Source organism: Eubalaena glacialis, chromosome 3 (genome assembly GCF_028564815.1).
Source record: "Eubalaena glacialis isolate mEubGla1 chromosome 3, mEubGla1.1.hap2.+ XY, whole genome shotgun sequence".
Classification (NCBI taxonomy): Eukaryota; Metazoa; Chordata; class Mammalia; order Artiodactyla; family Balaenidae; genus Eubalaena; species Eubalaena glacialis.
The window spans coordinates 781,820-801,289 of NC_083718.1; the positions used below are offsets into that span (position 1 = coordinate 781,820).

At 62.0% G+C, this 19,470-nt stretch overlaps 1 protein-coding gene across 7 annotated transcripts in view; it reads right to left on the reverse strand.

Annotated features, from left to right (window-relative positions):
* Positions 1 to 9,457: 9,457 nt before the first annotated feature.
* Positions 9,458 to 19,470, reverse strand: part of PPP1R12B (protein phosphatase 1 regulatory subunit 12B) — a 199,344-nt gene continuing 189,331 nt past the window's right edge. For 5 of the 7 annotated variants that reach the window (XM_061187241.1, XM_061187240.1, XM_061187239.1 and 2 more), the window contains 2 exons: positions 19,161 to 19,211; positions 9,458 to 11,158 (listed from right to left, as the gene is read on the reverse strand). In XM_061187241.1, coding sequence (XP_061043224.1) covers positions 10,785 to 11,158; positions 19,161 to 19,211 — 425 coding nt within the window. In that variant the 3' untranslated portion in view covers positions 9,458 to 10,784. The remainder of the gene's footprint in view (positions 11,159 to 19,160; positions 19,212 to 19,470) is intronic. The other 2 variants (XM_061187244.1, XM_061187243.1) reach the window with 1 other exon arrangement.

Consider the following 19,470-nt stretch of genomic DNA (forward strand, 5'->3'; position numbering starts at 1 on the left):
TGCTGAGCGTTCCAGACCAACGGAATGGCAGCACCTCCCGATTCCTGACGGAAGGCAACCAGCGGCCAGTGATCCGTGCGCGCGTGTGCATCCTCTGTGCTCGTGGAGGGCCGTGGACGGGTGCCATGTGGGAGCAGAGGGTTTAGAACCCTGCTCGGACTGGGGAGCTCCCACACTGCGTGGGAGTGGCTGGGAGGCGACACGGGGAGACTGGCTTGTGCAGAGCCAGGACCAAACCCCGATGCCGGCGTGGACCTCCTCCTGCTGCCGGGGGCTTCCCGGGACACCACAGACCTGAGCTACAGGCTAGATTGGCTGGACTCGAACGGGGACTGTCAGTCCCGCGACCTCACCTTGCTGACGGGTGATGTCAAACCGCAAAGAAACAGAAGACCCATTTCCCAGAAAGGCCAAAATGAAACTGCCGGACCTTCGCCCTTGCGGTGGGAGACCCAGAGGCCGGCTCCCTTTCTAGGACGGGAGCCAGCAGTCACTGGCATCTCTTCCCCTCCCGCCTGTGCTTCTCCCTTAATCAGTCAAAGTGGAGCAGCGCTGTCTGAAGACACGGTATCTGTCCAGAGCCAGAGGGCTTGAAAAGGTTCTTAGTTCCCCTGAGGTCCAGGTAAGAGGGGGAGGGTAGTGGACAGCTGGCCGAGCTTTCCCAGGGGCCCTGTGGGGAGGCCCCTCCTAGCATTCCTGAGGGACTTCCTGTGAATCCCGAGGAGCAGGGCGGCCATTCCGAACGGTGGCGGAGGACATGGGCCGGGTTCTGCCCCGTGGTCACTTGTGCTCATTCCCTGCTCACCTCGTGTCCCTAGCATTGATAAAAAGCCATATATACGTTAGTCCAGTTTGCACCGAGTCTCCTTCCAAACCTGCAGCCTGGGCGAGAGCATCTGGCCCCTGTGGCCAGAGGCCGGCCCCCTGCCCCCGGCCCTCCCTCGGCGGCCCTCGTCTCTGCAGCCGCAGGCCCTGGCTGTCTCCTCGGCGCACAACACTCACGGCTTCCCAGACCCGGAGCTACGCCTCTTTCCCAGCACACGTGGCGGCACTTCCCACCCCATCCGGCCACCCTGGCATCTGTGGGCACCTGAGGCAGAGGGACATCTCTTTTACCGTCAGAAAGGAGCAGGCGTTGTGTTCCTGCCGGGCTGCGTTTCCCGGCCGAGCAGGTAGTGAGAAGCCGCCGCCGCCTCCTCCGGGAGCAGCTGGGAAGTGGGGCCCAGCCTTGCTCGTGGCCCTTGGTCCTCGGGAAGTCATTCTTCACTTGATGCCAGGAACGTGGGACCTGACGAAGACTGTGGGCTGGTCCTAGGCCCCGGGCTGTAGGACAAGAGTGAGGCTTCAGGACCGGGGGGACCACAGCGGGCCATCCCGGCCTGGATGCCCCCTTGCAGAGCTATGGGATTTGGTGCTTCCTCAGGGCCCCCTCCCCCCCAGCCTCCCCCCGGGCCCACAGAGCTGACTTCTCACCCTCTACCTTCACTCTCCCGCCCCTTCCTGACCACCTTCCCCCACCTGGGATTCTCGTCCACCCTCCCGAGCCCAGCACTCGCCTGTCGTCTTCCGGCGGGAAGGAGAGAGGACCCTGCAGCACGTCTGCTGCTCTGGGGGTCCTGGGCCCGGAGACGCGGCTGGATTACGGCTCTGAGCCCACCCCGAGTGGGCAGCCTCAGGGGCTGGGAGATTGAGTGCGGGCACCAGTGCGGAGTCGAGGGGACCCGGGAGGGGAGCAGTGCTCTCCTGGGTTCTGGCTGGTCCTGGCCGGGCCCCTGCCTCAGAGGAGCCGTCTGAGCAGATGGCATCTACCGGGCCCACAAACTAGGTAGGGAAACACACGGATGGTCCTAAGTGTCCTGTACCTGAGGGTTCTTACCCAGTCCACAGAGCACCTTCACTGCCACCAGGCTTGTTTCTGGGGTGTTGGGGTCCTGCCCTAAGTGGGACAGAATTAAGGTCGGCTACGAGGGGTTCTGGAGGTCTCCAGGCTGCGTGTTTTCACTCCCAAAGTCTATTGCAGAGAGGAAAGTAGAAGCGATTTTTACAAAGGGACTGAAACCATGAAAAACGAAACCCAGTGCCACCCAGAAGCTGGAGGTGAGGCCAGAAAGCTCTGTTTCCTCCTTTCTCCTTCAATAATCATTCCAGAGTGGAACCAACTCTGCCAGGGCTCTGGGCATGTTTTCGGACTTTGGCCGCGGAAGCTGAGGGCTGGGGGAAGCTGGGTGAAGCCCCAGATGATGAGTGACCGGTGCCGGGCCGGATGGGAAGTGACGTTCCGGGGCACTCAGCTGGGGGAAGGGACAGCAGGGATTCACGCAGCCTCAGGCCTGGTCTTTTTACTTCCCAGGAACCATATGTAGCTTGTGCTTCTAGAGTCGGTTTGGGATGATCTTGCTGGCCCAGGGCTTCAGCGAGAGAGGGGGGTGGGGGGTCGCTGCAGCTCCCCCGCCAACCCTGCAGTGGGAGGCGGTGGGTGAGCGAACCGGGGGGGCCACCCCTGGGGTTGGGGAGGGAGGGCGTCCCGTGCCCCACGTGTCTGGCTTCTGTTTCCCCCAGCCCCACAGAGAGGCTGTCCCTGGGTCTCCCTCCGCTCCATCCCCCTTCCCACCTCAGAGTCCTGGATAGTGGCAGACGGGAGGGTCCCCAGGCCTGATCGTGGTGACCCTCAGCCCCCCCAACATGGTTGCCAGATTTGGCAAATAAAAATGCAGGGCACCAAGTTAAATTTGAATTTCAGATAACCAATACTTTCAAAGTGTAAGTAAGTCCCTCCTAGGCGCTGTTTGGGACTCACCCGAAACTCAGGCTGCCCCGCCGTCCGTGCTCTGTCTGGCAGCCCAGTCCTGTGACCACTTCTGCCTCGCCCTCACCCCTAGTCTCAGGGGGCCAGGGACAGGTCACCAGGATTCTACCCATTCTTTGAGCTGCAATATTGGGAAGGGGGACACTGTGACTTGAAGACGCAAGAATATATTTTTTAAGCGACAACAAAACAAGAACCTTCTGATGCCATTTGAGCCTCATGGAGAGGGTGGTCACCTGTGAACACGACCCCAGTCTCGTCCCACCAAGATGCATGTCTCAACTCTGTAAATAACCGCATGGCAATGCTGAGTGCCCCCAGCCCCGTTTTACACAACTTGAGCTGCTCCTTCGACTTTGCGTGTAGAGTCCTTCCCCCCCACCCAGCCCCTGCCCTGCCATGCGCCGGGGGGAGTTGGCCTCTGGCCCTGGTCTGACCAGGGGACCGTGGGCAGAGCTGACCCTCGGCGCCCTGCGTCTAGCCCTGTGTCCTGTGTGTGGTGTGCCCCCTCCTCCCACTGTTTGAATTCACTGAAAAGCCATACAGGGGCCCCTGTGGGGCCATCCTCCCAGAGCTCCCGTGCCCCTCTGACGGGCTCCCCTCAGGACACTTGTGAAGGGCTCGCCCGTCGTCACCTCTGCGCTCAGCCCCAGGTTGCGAGGACGGATGGTGTCCAGGGCTCCCAGTGGGGCCCCAGCAGATGTCCCCACTGGCCCGGCTCCCTCACCCGGTGTCGCGGTCCGACTCCACGTGGGTGGTGACGGGCAGTGGGGGCACCCCCGTGCAGGCGACGAGGATTCTCAGGAGCTGTCGGTGGCTGGGTCTGTGGTCAGGTCCCCGATGCCGCCTGGGTGGACAACCAGCCCTGCCCACGTGACACTGGGGGCTTGGGGGGCCGAGGGTGGCAGTGGGGAGGGACCCCGGGGGCTGGAGAGCACGGTGGGCCAAGCTCCCCCGCCCGCATGCTCTCTCCTGTGGCCGGGCGGGTCTGGCTACGAGGGACCCTCGCCAGCGCCCCAGCCTGGCCCTGGCCAGGTGTCCCGTGGGAGGGCGGGAGGTGGAAGGGGGACGGGGGGCCCCAGGTCCCGAGCCATCACGCTGAACCAGGAGGGACAGTAGCCGCAGGCCCCGGTGCAGAGGAACACCACGCACGGGAACGACCCCTCCGGCCAGCCCTGATGGGAGGAGGGGGAGGTGTGGGGGTCTGACAGGAGTGCTGACGGGGCCGCAGGTGGGCAGGTGGGCCCTGTGCGCTACAAGCCAGGACCCTTGTGCTGGGGGGCGTGGAGGCGGGGGTGCGCAGGGCCCCCCTCAGCCATCGGGACCCCAGGACCCCTCCCGAGAAGCCAGACGTTCTGCCCTGGCGCCTCCCCTCCGAGGATGGGATCAGCTGCTTCTGAAATCCTGGGGTCTGAAGACTGCACGACCACGGCGGGCAGGCCCCAGGCCCCCTGGCACACACAGCCCCACCAGGACCCCTGCCTTAGTCGTCCCAGGAAGGACCCATGTGTAGCCCCCGCCCCCACTTGGCAGTGCCCTCCCCACCCCCCACGTGGGCTCTGTTCTTGTCTCATCTCTTGTCAACATGCTCTTTTGTAACAAGCAGCGTCTCCTTATTAAAGGGATGAGCTGAAAGCACGCTGGGGGTGGCCTCTGGTGGTTCCTGCTGGGCTGGGGGCAGGAGCCGCCCCCCGGGGTCAGCGCGGGGTGAGGCTGGGGACACGGTTCTTCCCTCAGGGGCTGGAGAGGCCAGAAGGCCAGACCAGGTCCGGGTGGGCGGTGGGCACGTGGGCCCTCAGGGCAGCTGCTGGGGCAAGGCCTCCCCGGGGCTGGGGTGGACTAGACCCTCGGCACCCCCTGCCAGCAGAGCCGGGCTTGGGGCGCGGCCACGGTCTGGCCCTGGGGTGGGGTCGGAGGAGGGACGGTTCCTACAAGCCCTCGGTTAGCTCACCGCAGCCGACTCCTTCAGACGTCTGTGACTCCTGAGGCCGAGGACGGGGCTTCAGGATTTTCTGGAAAGAGACGGTAGGGCAGCACCGCCCCCAGACCTGGAAGGGTGACCCGTACTCACCGCAACCTGGGGGCCGTCTCCTCGGGGAGGCCCCCGCAGCCCCTCTGCAGCAGGTGGAGGGGGGGGGGGGTCCGGCTCAGGGCCAAGCTCCAGGGACAAGAAAGCAGAGCCCGTACGGCTGGCCTGGCAGGCTGGGATTGAGGGGGGGGCAAGGCCAGCCCAGTGCGAGGGCTGGGGAGGCTTCAAGAGGGAAGGGCCGGGCCTCACCGCCTCCAGGTGATGCCCAGTCTCCGCTGACCGCCTGGGCCCAGCGGGCACCCAGAGGAGCCCTCGCTACAGACCTGCTCCTTTGCCTCCGATTTGGGCCGCAGGACAGCAGCTGGGGCCGCGGGGGAGAAGACGCCTCCCTCCCTCACCTCCCTGACCTCCAGCTCGGTGACAGGGCCTCCGCTGGGTGTGAACGGGGGCTGAGCAAACCAGATGGGGTGCACTAGGACGGATGGAGGGCCCGACCCTGGCCCCCCTGCCAGCGGCTGAGCACCGTAACCTCCAGTGACCCCCGCCAGCTGCCTTTAGAGTTTGGAGCCAGGGAGTGGTTCCGGCTCCCCTGAACCGAACGGTGGCCCTGCAGAGACAGTGCTGCAGAGAGCAGAGGGCAGAGACCCTGGGAACCCAAGGAAGCCACCTTCTCAGGGCCCCAGCCGCCTGGGGTGAGAGCACCAGTGCCCATCCCCGGACGCTGGGAGCCCCCGCCAGGCTCCTCCTTGGCCTTGTGGCCGTCCCTGGGACAGAGGCCCCCAGTGGCAAGGATGGTGACATGAAACTACCACAGGCTGGCCCAGATGTAAGGTTCTATAAACCCCATTTCCTAAACTGTGGAGACAGTCACAAAGTTAAAACACAATTTAATTTACTTATTTATAAATACTGTTGTGTTTACAGGCATCATGTAGATGTGAATATTATTATTCCCAAACTTTCAAACACAGAATACTTAATAATACTATATAATAACAACCAGTAAAACAAAATCATTCATCTCAGAGTTGAAAGGCCACTCAAAATTGCATAAAAATACATTCAGCTCACAAAGCGCATCTGGGTCCCTTCCTAAACCCCCATCCCCACCACGTGTATTTACAACGGAGCCAAGTTAAAACGGTCCATCTGGTGCTTTCTTGGAGGGGAAGTCAGGTGGGGGTAAGGTGATCAGAGACAAAACGCTACCCCTGGAATGGGGGCGTGGAGACCCCAGGGAGGGTCTCACAGCTCTTTCCACTGACTGATCAAGACCGAGGCAGAGGGAACGGAGGGGGATGAGGGGGGACCACGGCGCTGCAGCCTGAGTCAGAGTCCCCCATGGCGGGACATGGGGACACAGTCTCGCCCTCCCCCACCTGGGTGCCAGCCTGACGGCAGCCCCAGCCTTTCAGGGGTGCAAGGGGACCCCCACCCCTGCGGCCCACCTCCTGCTGTCTTGGCTTGAGCCCCTCGTCTTTCCCTCCGAGCCCCCTCCCCAGAAGAGCGCGGTGTGGAGAGAAGACGCAGGTCAGGCTCAGAGGCCAGCCTAACACCCCACGTCCAGAACCTGCCCACACCCCAAGTCCTGCTTCTGTGAGACCATCGAGGCTTCACAAGGCCCCCGGGGCCCTGCCTTCCCTGAACCTGCTCCTGCAAGGCAACAGCAGATGAGCCACCGTCCCAGATGCACCGACACTGCCCGCTGCCCTCCTGAGGACTCACTCAGTCTCTAGCTGCGCAGACGAGGCCAGGCTGCCCATGGGCCCCGCCCAGGCTAGGGCCAAACCTCACCTCCGAGGGGGAAGTGGCACAGCCAGTCAGCTTTGCAACCGGAAGAGTCGGGGCTGATTCGTCGACAATCTCTCCTCTAAAGCACCATCAGCTCCAAGTGAGAAAAGCAAAAAATTAATGTGGAGGAAGATGAGAGTAGGTGGGAGGGCGAAAGGTGTGTTTATTTTGCAAGGACAGGAGCATCCTGAGGTCACCTTAAAGGGCCACCCAGGAAAAGTTTACTGGGAGCATTAGGGGAAAATCTGGAGAAGTAACAGAAAAGGTAACTCTGGCAGATTCCCAGTCCAAAATGAGAAGCAGATTAATTGGAGAAGCTCAGAGAGAAGCCCTCTGGGGAATGGAGGGGGGAAGCAAAAGATATGAGTTAACAGAATAACACATTTGGATGAAACTGGGTGATGAGATTGCATTTTGAAATCTCCATGTAGCAAACACGCGTGTGCACACAGACTAGAAGCAAGAGCGATCCCCAAAGCTCGAAACCTCCTGAGGTAGGATCAAAGCAACCCTCAGCAGTGTCTGTCTCTGGACGTACTTCCCCAGGAGGCGCTCCCAGGACCCCTCAACCCGATGCCCGACCACGACCCTCACGGGAGGGGCTGCATCGCCTGCTACGCAGCCACCAGCCAGTCCAGTTCTCTATTTGGTTCTTCTGGGCCCCCGAGCCCACCTCACTCCCAAGCAGCCGTGACAATGACGGTTCCCGGGGCCGCAATGAAGCTGATCTACTGCCCAATCTAATCAGAGCACAAGCGATCAGTGGCCATCCTTGATAGAGTCTACATACCCATCCGGGAGGCTGAGCAAAGCTTCGGCTTGGCTGGAGGCTGAGGGATGCGGGCCCCAGACCCTGGCCCTGCCCCTCCTCCCCAGGGGCTGCTCGGTCCTGCAGCCTTTGGTGTAAACTCCCTGCAGCCCTGCTCAGGGGAGGGACCTCGGCTTGCGACAGCCCAGGTCCAGATCTGATGGCCCCACAAAACTAAAGGCTGGGGTTTCCTCGAGGAAGGCCCTCTGGTGCTTAAGGCAGAGCTGAGACTGAGTGGCCGGCGGGGAGAAACACAGCGTGTCTGCTGTCTGGATGCCAGGAGCCGGGCCCCTCCCGTGAGAACCACTCATCCAGAGGCCGTGTTTCCACCCCCGCGGGTTTGCATATTCTCACCAGGCCATCAGGAAGGACGGCCACTACCCTCCATACTGAATTCACTTTCCCACCTTGACACACACTTAAACAATTTAAATGAGAAGAAAAGAATTTTTGAAGTTAGAGCAAAAACTCTGAGTGAGAAATGTTCTGGTCTCCCTAGGAATCAACAAATCACAGACTCTCAAGCCAAGGACGGGTCCTGAGGACCACCAGCCCAGCCCCCTTTCACAGACGGCCGCACGGCTGGTCAGGACAGGCGCTGGCCCCGGGCCCCGACGCCCGGTCCTTTCAGCGGCCTCGTTCTGCCGCCACAGCTGCCTTCCTACAAGGTCAGGAGACACCCTCCGAGGTGCTGAAACCTGCCTTAAAACTCAGTAATGGGGACCACGCTCTGTACTTATAACTAGGCCCCGACAGGGCCAGGACCACCTATGACCGCTGGCCGCCGTGTCCAGAGTCAGGGGTGGTGCTGGAGGCCAGGACGCCAGCGCTCACCCAGTGGATGGAACCAGGGGCCCCCTCCCTACCGGCTCAACTGCTGAGTCCCCGAGGTTTTCCCTTTGGAGGCACACAGTGGCCTGGAATCTGGGAAGCCCCTCTGCGCTGCTCCTGCTGCCTCACGCCCACCCCGGAGCAGCGCCCACCCCGGAGCAGCGCCCACCCCGCCCACCGCCACCCCGGCCTCTGTCTGTGTCCGTCTGGGTGGGAGAGGCCTGCTCCTGGGCCAGAAACCTGGAGACGGAAACGAGCTGCTCCTCTCCACGCTGGCAGTTCACACACACCTTGGTGGGGTCCATAGGCTTAGAAGTGGGATTCCAGCCGCCTTTCATCCCGAGTGGCGCTAACATGCACACGATTTGCTCAGGGCAGGGAAGCAGAGAAGCTAACGCCCTGCAAGTGGGCTGAGGAGACAGGCCAGGGCTCATCCTTCCTTCAGACCCTTCCAAGGCCAGGCCTGGGGCCTCAGGCACGAGGGGGCGAAGCAGTGAGGCTTCAGCCAGAGACTCAAGACTCTCAGAGGCTGGTTGTCATTCCCAGAGGTGCGGCCTGTCCAGAAAACCGCTGGCCAAGGACGACGAGGCCCTCCCCCCAGCGCTGACCACCCATCCAGGCACCACGGTGACAGGGCGGAACCCCAGAGGCAGCGAGGAGGCCCCTGGCCATCACCTCACGGACCAGCACAGCCTGGAAAGAGACCAGATTCAGAGTCTGTCTCACAGAGTTAGTTGCATAAGAGAGAGCGCCTGAGATCACGGGATGGTCCACACCACGGGCTCCGGCCACAGAGCCTGGCTTCCTGAGTGGAGAGGCCTGACACCGAAGGGCTGGAGGGAGGTGCGGGACACAGCCCGACCAGGTTCCGAGAGCCGCCTGCGCCCCCGAAAGGCACAGACGGAGCGGAGGGCGTGCTGCGGCCCCTCTGCCTGATGCAAGAGAGTCCAGGTGACGTCCTAATAATTCAGTTCCCTTTTCCTGAGAAAGAGGTGGCAGCTAACGCCAGCCCTGGCCCAGCACCCCGGGTGTGCTGGAGAGTCAGGGTCAGGGTCAGGGTCAGGGCCAAGGCCTCGTGGCCGGTCCCCTCCCCCAGAACAAAGGAAACGCTACAGTAGAAGATATGAAACTTCACTCTGACTCAGCATCCCCCCCCCCCCGCTCCCCCACCCCCAGCCCCGACGACACAAATCCCCCCCCAGGCGTCGCTCCTCGCAGGAAATGGTTGGACATGGAAGAATTTGCAAACTCTGAGAAAGGCGTTTTGCCCCAGGAGACAAATTTCCTATCCTGAACTGGGACCTTGATCATGGCTCTGGGTTAAAGAGCGTGTGACATTTCTGAGGGCCATGGAAGGGGCTGGAAAGAAAGAGAAACCAGACAGAGGTAGCGTATGTTGAGAATGGACCGCTACACACTGAATGTCTCCGGCAACTCCAAAGTGACCTGCACACTCAAACCAGCCGAGGGATAAAGCGCCTACAAAAAGCACACTTAAGTGTTAATACTGGGGCATCATCAAGAACTCATGACCTAATTCTGTGCTGGACCAAGGGAGCCACCTGTCCAGGTTTTCGTCCAGAGAAGGATAGCCAAGACAGGGCAGGTGGGAAAAGCAGGGCATGTAGGGACCGACTTCCAGGCCCAGGGGAGCGTCAGCACCTTGGGGGTCCCCAACCGGAGGTACGGGAGGGCTGTCATGTTACAGGGGGACCCTCAGGAAGACCTCAACTCTCATCCAAGCTGCCCAGCTTTCGAGCGATCAAGGCACAGCTGCCAGAGGCTCCCTGACCGCGGGGTGGGGTCCCTGGGACACAGCCTTGGCCACCGGGTCTCGCCACTCCGAGTCCAGACTCATTCCTCCTGCTGGCTTCTGACCAAACAATCGTCTCTCCCCTGAACACGCCCCCGACGCCATCAAGCCCACCACGCTCACAGCACAAGGCATGAGGGGTGGGGGCCTCAGACGCCCCCCACGCCTCCTCACAGCAGCGCCACTTCTCTTCAGGAGAGGAGACGAGGTCAAAGGGAGGTGGGGCAGGCAGGGGTTCTAGTAGAGAAACGCTACATGGGGAGGACGATGGGGAGCTGAGCCCAGCCCGGCTTGGCCGGGGAGAGGCTGGCGGTACTGCTGCCTGGGCACACCGCTGGGGTCGGTGCTCTGCCCCAGCCCCTACCCCCCGGGGCACGCGCTGCGGGGCGGATGGAGGAAGGAAAGTAAAAGGGCAGAAAGGGAAAGGGCAAGCCAGGTCACCCGAGCCCTGGGGAGAGGGCCAGACACGGAGGGAACGGGCGTTAAGACCAGTCAGGGTGCCACGGGGTTGCTGGTAGAAAAAATTCCACCACCACCGGCGGGAGTTAGAGAAAAGTCAGTTCCTGAGAGGCAAGGACAAGCAGGCACCCCGACGTGGAGTCACTGTCAACTTGGATCTAGTGGCGGCAGCTCCAGAGGCCTCCCCTTGTGTGTCCCACGCCAGAGCGCATGGCGGTGGCAGCAGGGCTGGGGCCTGGACCAAGCGCTACGTGGACCAGCGGCCCGGCAGCCAGGTCCGGGAGGCCAGGTCCGCGGCTGGCCTGGCGACCCCGAGGCCTCCACCAGACGGCTCTGTCGGTTGAGGGATCGCAGTCGTGCTTCGATGAAAACTGTCTGAAACCCAGGGGCAGGGGCCGGAGGAGGGGACACTGAGGGTGCAGAGGCGGCAACTGGACGACGGCCAGAGAAAGGTCCTTCTGGCTCCTCTTGGCTGGCGGGTGCCAGCGGGGGAGAGGGGGGGCCCGGCGCCTTCCCGGGTAGCCAGCGCCTGGTCTACTTGGACAGCTTGCTGATGACCCTGATGAGGGCGCCGTTCTCGTCCTTCAGCCTCTGGTTGTCGGACTTCAGTTCCGTCAGGACCTGCCGGCAGAAGGGAAAGGCGAGTCAGTCCGGCCGGTGACAGTGACCAAGCGCCCATCTTCCTGCTCACGGGCTGGTGACGGTACCGCTCGGGGCCACAGCCCCTCCGCGCACACGGCAGGAACAGCCCCTTCCCCGTGCGCCACCCTCTCCTTCTCCTGAACGCGTAACTGTTCCAGGGTTTCCTCCCCGGAACTCACCTCTGGTCCAGAGAAACCAGGGCAGCGCCATGTGTGCTGGGGACACAGGGAAGGGTCAGAAGAGGTGATGGGGTGAAGGGAAGGAAGGCGGGAACGCGTGGTGGGGGGCACAGCTCGACTTTCCCGTCACACCCTCAAGACAACTTAGGGTCTTGCTTCTGGTGCCGTGTGACGCAACCCACTGAGGTCCCCGCTGGCCGCAGCACATGTCCACAGTCAACCCCCAACCCCCAGGAGCCCGTGAGTGCCCAAAGGGGGCTGGGGCTCTGCTGTGGGAGGTGGGGGTGGAGACGTCTGTTCTCCCAGCCTGGCCTCCCCAGACCATCACACTGTGTCACGCAACTCGTGAAGCGAGGGAGCAGCGGCCCCGAGCCCAGGCTGGGCAAGCGCGGGGCGTCTGACAGCCCTGACGGGTCCCAATGAGGGCACGGCTGGTGTGTGAGCCTTGCCGGTGGCAGGAGAGTCAGGTCAGAGGGAAAGCACTTCTTCACCGTGAAGGCGACAAAAATCCACACCCACATCTGTCCGGGGCGAGTGTCCTCGGGTTGGTCATTCAAACCTCCAGGCCCCCCGCGTTCCCAGGGCTAATTCCAGTTCTGGCTCTGCTGTTAGCACTCAGGGGTCAGTCAGATCCCCATAAAGAATGGAACTGCTCCCTCAGCCTCTTATGGAAGATGCAGGTTAAGTCGCAGAGGGAGACTTAACCTGGTGGGCACGGACCACAGACACGCGAGGCACTGGTATCGAGGGAACAGAGAACATTCGGAGCGTCAGGGCGGCCTCAGGGTCTGTGACGCAGCCATCCTCAGGTCCACAAACGAGGGCCCGAGGCCAGCAGCACCAGTGCAGCACAGCACTGCCCCTCACGGGAGGTGGACACTGACTCCAGAGCTCACTTCCCTGCAGACGCGGTCGCAGGTCCAGAAGCCGGAACTCGTCATCCGTGAGCTGTGCCGCTTGAGGCACACCGCTCTCCTCTCTGGCTTTCCATTTTGTATCCAAAGAAGCCCATCCCCGCCCTCGTCCCTCACAAAGCAGGGGCTCCGTGGGGGCCACAGCTGGGACCACATGCAGTGTTAGAGGGCGTTAATCCAGGAAATACCAGAGCAGGCCTGTCCTCTGACCTCCGACCTGACACCGTTGGAGCCTGGCTGGCCTCCCTCTTCTGCCTCCACCCCCTGGCCTCAACTGCCCAGACACTCAAGCCAAGAGGCTCGCAGCAGCCCGCCGGCGTGGCCTCCCTCCACTTCCCCTGCCATGTGCCCTCCCAGGGCACCCCGGGGGCCGGCAGCCTGGGCGCCAGCGAGACTCTCAGGCTGTGTTCCCACGACGGGAGCCCCGGGTGGGAAGAAGCTCTACGTGGGGACAGGCCGTGTGTCACCGCTGGCAGCTCGTCAGGTTGGATCTGAACCACTCCCCTTTAAAAACACATACAAACGCGTCCTCAAGCCTTGGAGACTTCTCTCCACATTGAGACTCAATTCTTTGGGAAAAACTTGGCCAAGGCACTTTCCCAGCTGCCCGAGCTCCTGCGGCCAGCTCCAGGGAGCATCAGGAAGGACGAGAGGGGCGCGGAGGAACCGTGGGGAAGCCGGGCTCAGGAGGGAGAGGAGGAAGCGGAGGGGCTTCTTGGAGCCACACGTGAGGCACAGGACGACTACGCAGGACGCCCGTGGAAGCGCCGCGCACGGGGAGCTTGCACGGCTTCCTCGTTTCTAAGTGCCCGGTCTGCCTCAGTTTGACGTGGAAGACAAATAAAACAAAGCGCCTCTTCTCCAGCGTCACCTCTTCCAACCCTGGGTGAGGAGCGTGCGGGCGGGGGGTCCCGACGCTGCAGTGGCCCCGCGAGACCCCCAAACCGGGGGCAGGCCGGCCCTCCCGAGTGCCCGTCGGCGGGGATGGCAGGCTCCTTCTGGAAAGGGCTGGGTGGCGAAGGCCCGGGTCTGAAGCCGCATGGTCTCTGAGCGACGCCCGCCTCTCAAGGGCCCGCAGACACGGCGATGTGCACACAACGGCCCGGCTCCAGGAAGACGGCACTCGTGGATGCTGGAACCTGACCCCACGGAATCCCCACGCGTCTTGTTGGTTTCCCCGTGACCCAGGCGGGCCTCTCTGCGTGGCCCTGCTGGGGAGTTGGCACTGAGGGGCCGCGGGCTGCCCCCTCCCCCGACGCCAGGGCCGCCAGGCGGTGGGTGCGCGGCTGGCCCGAAGCCTGACGTCCTTGGTCTGCCCGCCCCGTACCCTCCGAGTGACCTCGGAGTGACCTGGGCAAGTTACTTCTTCTGTGACTCGGTTTTTTCCATAAGAAAAGTGACTGTTGCGGGGAATAAATGAGAAAGAGCGAGTACAGTGCTCAGTACAGGCCTTCACAGACGACAGCCATCTCCAGGGTCACCAGCCCCTCCTGACCCCATGCTCGCCCGCACCAGCAGGGAAACCGAGAAGACTGGGCCATCTTTTGGGGGCCCCCCGTTCGCCCCAGGTCAAAGCTGGCTCATCTCCTGGCGTGGCGCTTGGCCCTGATGCGCTTCCACGAGGAGGGCTGGCAGGCTGCTCGGGGCCGCGGGCCACCTCCCTCTCAGGCTTCTGTGTCCCAGCGTCTCCAGCAGGGTAGCAGCTCCGCCCGACAGTAGTTCGGGTGCTTCAGATCTAGTGGGGACTAGTTGCCAGCTACTGACCCCGGAGACACAGCAAACAGGCAGAAAGAACAGGCCTGGGTCAGGACTCATTCCATTGTTGCTGGAAGTTAAAATCTCATTTCAGAGAGTGAAACCGCTCAGCAGTGAGGACCCCGCACGCTGCCACGGTGGGAAAGTGAGCCATCTGCGAGCCTGTCTTCAGACCCACAACCAGGGAGAGGCGTCAAGTTCAGAAGATGCATTTCCTGGTTCTCAGGTGAAGACGAGCCCCCGCTCACCTGCCGCCTCCTCTGCAAGCCCCCCGAAGCCCCCCGCTGGCAGTGGGGCTGGGGGTTTGGCCGTGGGAGGGCACATCCCCAGGCCCAGATCTGTGACAGGGAGGAGGGCAACACCCGCCAAGCAGGGAGAAGGATGCAAAGACCCAGCAGGGGCTGGGCAGAGCGGGGCTGGGTCAGTGCCCCCCCAGCGCTAGTTCTTGTCAGGCCCTGGGGCCGCGGTTCTCAGCCCAGCTGCACAACAGAACCAGCAGGGGAGCTCTGAACAGACACGCAGGCCTTTGCCTCTGAGGGGTGCCTGGCACAAATGTGCTCAAACCCCCAGGTGTCTGGAACGTGTGGCCCCTGCCCTTGGTCACCGTCACCCCAGGCGCAGCCCGACTGCTCCAGGGACCAGGTTGCACTTGGATTGCTGTTGACCGAGACCCTGACCTCCCCCGAGAAACGTGTGCGTGCCCACACACAGGTAGGCGTGGACCCGTCTGGCTGAGTGACCCGCGCTCCATCTCAAGGGGAAGAGTCTCACCAAACCGACGGCAGCCCAGGCCAGGCCCCGGCCCTGGGTCGTCACGGCCCATGCCGCGTCTGCAGACCACCAACCTTCACAGGAAACTGCGCGCAGGCCCTGGTGGGCGAGCGCAGAGCCCGGGACCAACAACAAGAGGGAACGTGCCTGGAGTGGAGGAGGGGAGGAGGGGGCAGGACTAGAGCCCCTGGGGGTCCGAGCCCTCGATGGCCTCCGAGAGTCTGGCCACAACCCGGGTCAGGGCCCTGTTCTCAGCCTGCAGCTGCTCGTTCATCTGCTTCAAGGTCTGAATCTGTTTTAGCTGGTGGAGGTTCTGCAGAGTGAGACACGAGGGACAGACAGGCAGACAGAGACGAGACGGACCAGAGGAGAGAAAAGTGGGACAAAGAAATCACGTTGACGTTTTGTTTCTGTTTTTAGTTCGCATGCAAGAAAGGAAAGGAGAGAGGCCAGAGGAATGGTGTGTGTGGGGGTGGGGAGGGGGGGCGGGGGCGGGGCCGAGGTCTGGCTGTGCGGAGGCGGGGCCAGCCCAGGGCGCCCGGAGCTTCTCCCAAGTCCAGCTGCTGCCCTGCTCTCCCCTCCTCTCCTCCTCCCCCCACACTTGGCCCCCTACTCCCACTTGTTTTCTTTCTGCGTCTTTCTATTACCTCATTTATTTTTCATTTTAAAAAATGGAACGAGGCAAAGAAGAGAGGGCCTGTTGTTGAAGTGTTTTCTGTGGGAGGCGCACCTACAGAAGGCCCTCTACCTTTCCTGGAAGCATCGTCACCAGGCCTCCTCTGCTGCCCGGACGCCTGTTCCAGGATCAAGAACTGCCCGCCTGCCCCCACCTGCTCCGGGAGAGTATACACCAGGGAACCCATGGCAGACTATACTGTCTCTGCCCGGGTCACAAAGAGGCTGGGAGCTACTTAAAGCTGCCACAGACAGCCTCCGCCGTGGAATCACAGCTCTGCACAAAGGTGGAGGGCGTCGTGTCCAACGAAAATGGACCGGTGACCGATACCCTTGCCAGTCCAGCTGTTAGCATGTGTCCGTGTTGCACATGGAACAGAACAACCCGCCCAAAGCCATTCTTCCCAATCCCTGTGTCCCACGAAGGATCTAAAGCTGGCAATAAACGGAGTCCTATCCAGGCCTGCTTCCTGTCACTAGTCCTTCCTAAGAGTTCCCTGACCCTGGCCCTGAGGCCACCAGCTCTGGGAGAGAGAACGCGGTCTTGTCATGCGATCTGGGAGAGAGAACGCGGTCTTGTCATGCGAACGGGGCTTCACAGACGGAGATGACAATCCTGTGGGCTGTGGTGACTACAGACAGGTCGCCGGGCACCAGAGGAAGTCTCTCCTGCCCACGTGGACAGAAGGACAGAAATGAAAGACGGGAGGAGGTATAGCTGTTTGGGAGTGAAAGAAGCAAGAAAATGAAAGGCAGCATGAAGATGAAAACAGTGAAAAGGAAAAACAAGCAGAGACAAACGGCTGCATCTCTTTCCCCACAGAGGGAGAATTGCCACCTTGGGAAAAGGGAGGGCAGCCACGCAGTCCTGAGCAGCCTGGAGCGGCCGGGAGAGGACAGAGGGGGTCCCGGTGCAGCCTGCGGGACCCAATTTAAGAACCAATGGAGAGTCCCTGGCTCTCACCCTTCTTTGGGGTTGACACTGGACCAAAGCTTTGAATGCAGTCATGGTCCTTACATGAAGCGGTCCTTGCCTCCTGGGGAATACCGATAAACTATGAGGACGATTCCTGTGAACCTGTGAGCACGGGCAGGGTGAGGGGGAAGAATGTGGCCATAAAGGCAGGAAGCTGCCGTAGGAGCGAGGCTGAGAACAAGGCGTGGTGGGGAGGCGGTAGGAGGGCACAGAGCAGGGTGGCCGGGGAGGCTGCCAGGGCAAGGAAAACGAAAAATCCAAGAGCAATCTCATCGGGGATTGGCTGCCAGGCTCCTCCCATGCGAGGGCCTGGGGGAAGGGGAGGAGGCGTGGGAGGAGGCCGCCATGGGAAAGCTCTCTGGCCTGACGCAGGCATGCTGACCTGCACACCCGGAGAGGCTGGCACGCAACCCCGCTCCAGCCCAGCCCGCGTGCGCTTCTCCTGGGGAGAGTCCATAAACGCCTACCTTCCCAAGTAAAGACCAGAAAGGCGCAGCCTGTGTCGCCACCATGGAGCCCCACACCCCACGGGCGAGCCCATCTCACGGCTCCCAGAGTCGGGGAACAGGCCTGAGTCCCTTTCTGTCCCTGAGCTCCCCCGGACTCCTCAGGGTTCACTGGAGGTCACCCCCTGCTCCCTGTGGACTATGCCCGGAGGATCTGAGCATCTGTATAAACTGAACAGGGTCCACTCGCCCTCAGCTCAACTGGGCCCCGGGTGTGACCAGTTACCTGTACTGCTGGCTGGCTACCGAGCATACATGCATGTCCCCACAGACTGCTGTCTGCGTGAAGAGCCTGAAAGCTGACCAAGCATCCCCTGAACCCCCTGCAGGCCAGCACACCAATTTGACGATGCTTGAGTCTGTACGTCTGAAGTCTCTGTCCCCAAAGAGGGTCCAGGCGCAAACACCCTAGGGTCGGCTGGCGGGCGGCTGGCACGTCCCCCCCAGTCCCTGGGTGGAGCGGGGCTGTCTGCTCACTTGGCCGGGCTTCGAGCTGAGCGAACGTGCTCAGGGCTGAGCCGGCAGGAGTTTCTCCCTCAGGGGTCTGCGACTGGCAATGCAGAACAAGGGCAGCTGACTCATGAAGAAATTTTTTAACTAAAAGAAGATTGGCTTTCAATCAGTATACCTACTGGTCTGGGGCCTAGATGGTCATGGCCAGGCTCCGCCTGAATTTGAGGTGGGCCGGCACACGACCCAGGGCTGAGCGGGGCACGAGCTTCCGTGTACCTGATCTCCATCGAGGAAAGAAAAGGACTCACGACCTCGTTCATGAAATCTCAGCCCGAGAGGCTGACGAGACAGAGAGAAAGACGCACCTGCCCCAGCCCATGGCCCCAAGGGTGCCTGGCGCGTCTGTACTCAGAGCGGAAATTGGGGGTGGGGGGGAACCCAGCTGCTCCCCTTCGGCTTGCGATCCGGCCCTTGTGTGGGGCTGAATGGATGAGAAAGAAAGCGCCTCCCGGCTGGAGGGTACGAGGCGGCCTGGGCCCTCAAGGACCCTACAAGGCAACAGCTTGGGCCTTATCTATGCTCCTGATCAGCGTCTGGGCCATTTCTTAATGAGCATCCTGTTAGTTGCCAACAGATAGTATAACGCAAGGGCTTCAAAAATGGAGGAGCCCCTGTACAACCGGGAGCCGTGGACCTGCCATTCAGACCCGTTCAGCCTGCGAACGTGCTCTGAGCGGCAGGTGAGGTGGGTCTGGAGAAACCAGCAGCTGGAGAAGCAACCACCAGCTATTTTTGCTCCTGGCTGTTCCTGAGACGCAGGCGGCACTGCCTGGCACTGCGTGCGGGCGTCCCGGCGCGTCCGGGATGGAGCGCGTGGAGCGCGCACAGGGCTTGCCCCTCCCTCGTGCAGCAGCCCCGCAGACCCACAGGATCCCAGGCATTTGACCTTGTTGAGCCCTGAGCACCTTTTTTCAGTAAAGAACCAACCTTCTCAGGCCATGGGAGCCATAAACGCCTCTCCCAGAGGACTCCTGGCCTGAGGGCTCTGCTCACACTCCCGGGAGCCAGAGGCACGTGTTTCACGGGCGAAGATCCGCCAGGAGAGGAAAGCAGCCGAGCGGCACCCAGCTGCCGTGGCGCGGCCCCACGCGCTGCAGCCCCAAGGCCCGGGTCCCATGCACTCCCACAGCTCCTTCCCTCTCCCCCTCCCCTGGGCAGCGCGAGTGCGGCTTCCAGGACTCGCTGCCCCGATGGTGACTGTCCACTGAGGGCTGATGGAGGGGGTGGTGGCCACAGGTCCCGGGGAGGGAGATGTGGCTGAATATTCCAGGGGCAAGGGCGGGGGCAGGAGACCAACAGGAGAATCAGCCTGCCCTCCACGGAGGAGTGGCTCCCCCTGCGTGCCTTCCCGGCTCCCACTTCCCAGGCTCCCCTCCCGGGGCCAGGAGCTGGGAACCCGGCGTCAGCCTTTCACCCGTCCCTCCCTCGGGGTGAAGCTGCTGCTGAGAAAACCTTACGAGTTCTGCTCAGGTCTGCCTCCAGCCTGCTGGACGACATCCCCTTACACCAAAGGCCATGTCTGTCCCCAGAGAGGCTGTGAGGGGCCCCAGGGGCGCCGGGTGAGCTGAGAGCCAGGGAAGGGGCCGCGCACAGGCTCACCTCGTCCTCACCATGCCCGCATCCCTCACGAGCTGCCCGTGACCCGCCCCGCAGGCCTGGGTGCAGGCACACGGCAAGCGCGCCTCTCCATACCTTCATCTCCTCCTCCATCTCCGACATCTTCCGCTCCAAGGCTCGCCTCTCCTGTTCAACACAACGAAACTGCTGAACATCTGACAGATTTGGAAAGGAGTCAAAACCCTGCCCCCCACCCCACCCCCGACTTATCCGGACCCCAAAGCCATGGGAATAAAACTTAAAACTCAGCTGCTTTCCAAATTAAACACCATCAGGGGAGATGGGAACCCATTATACGCCCAGGGTCAAGTCAAAGCTAGGGTTCATCAATAAATCTGAGTTCGCCCAACCCGAGAATGTCAGCCCCCAGAAAGATACTCTGAGT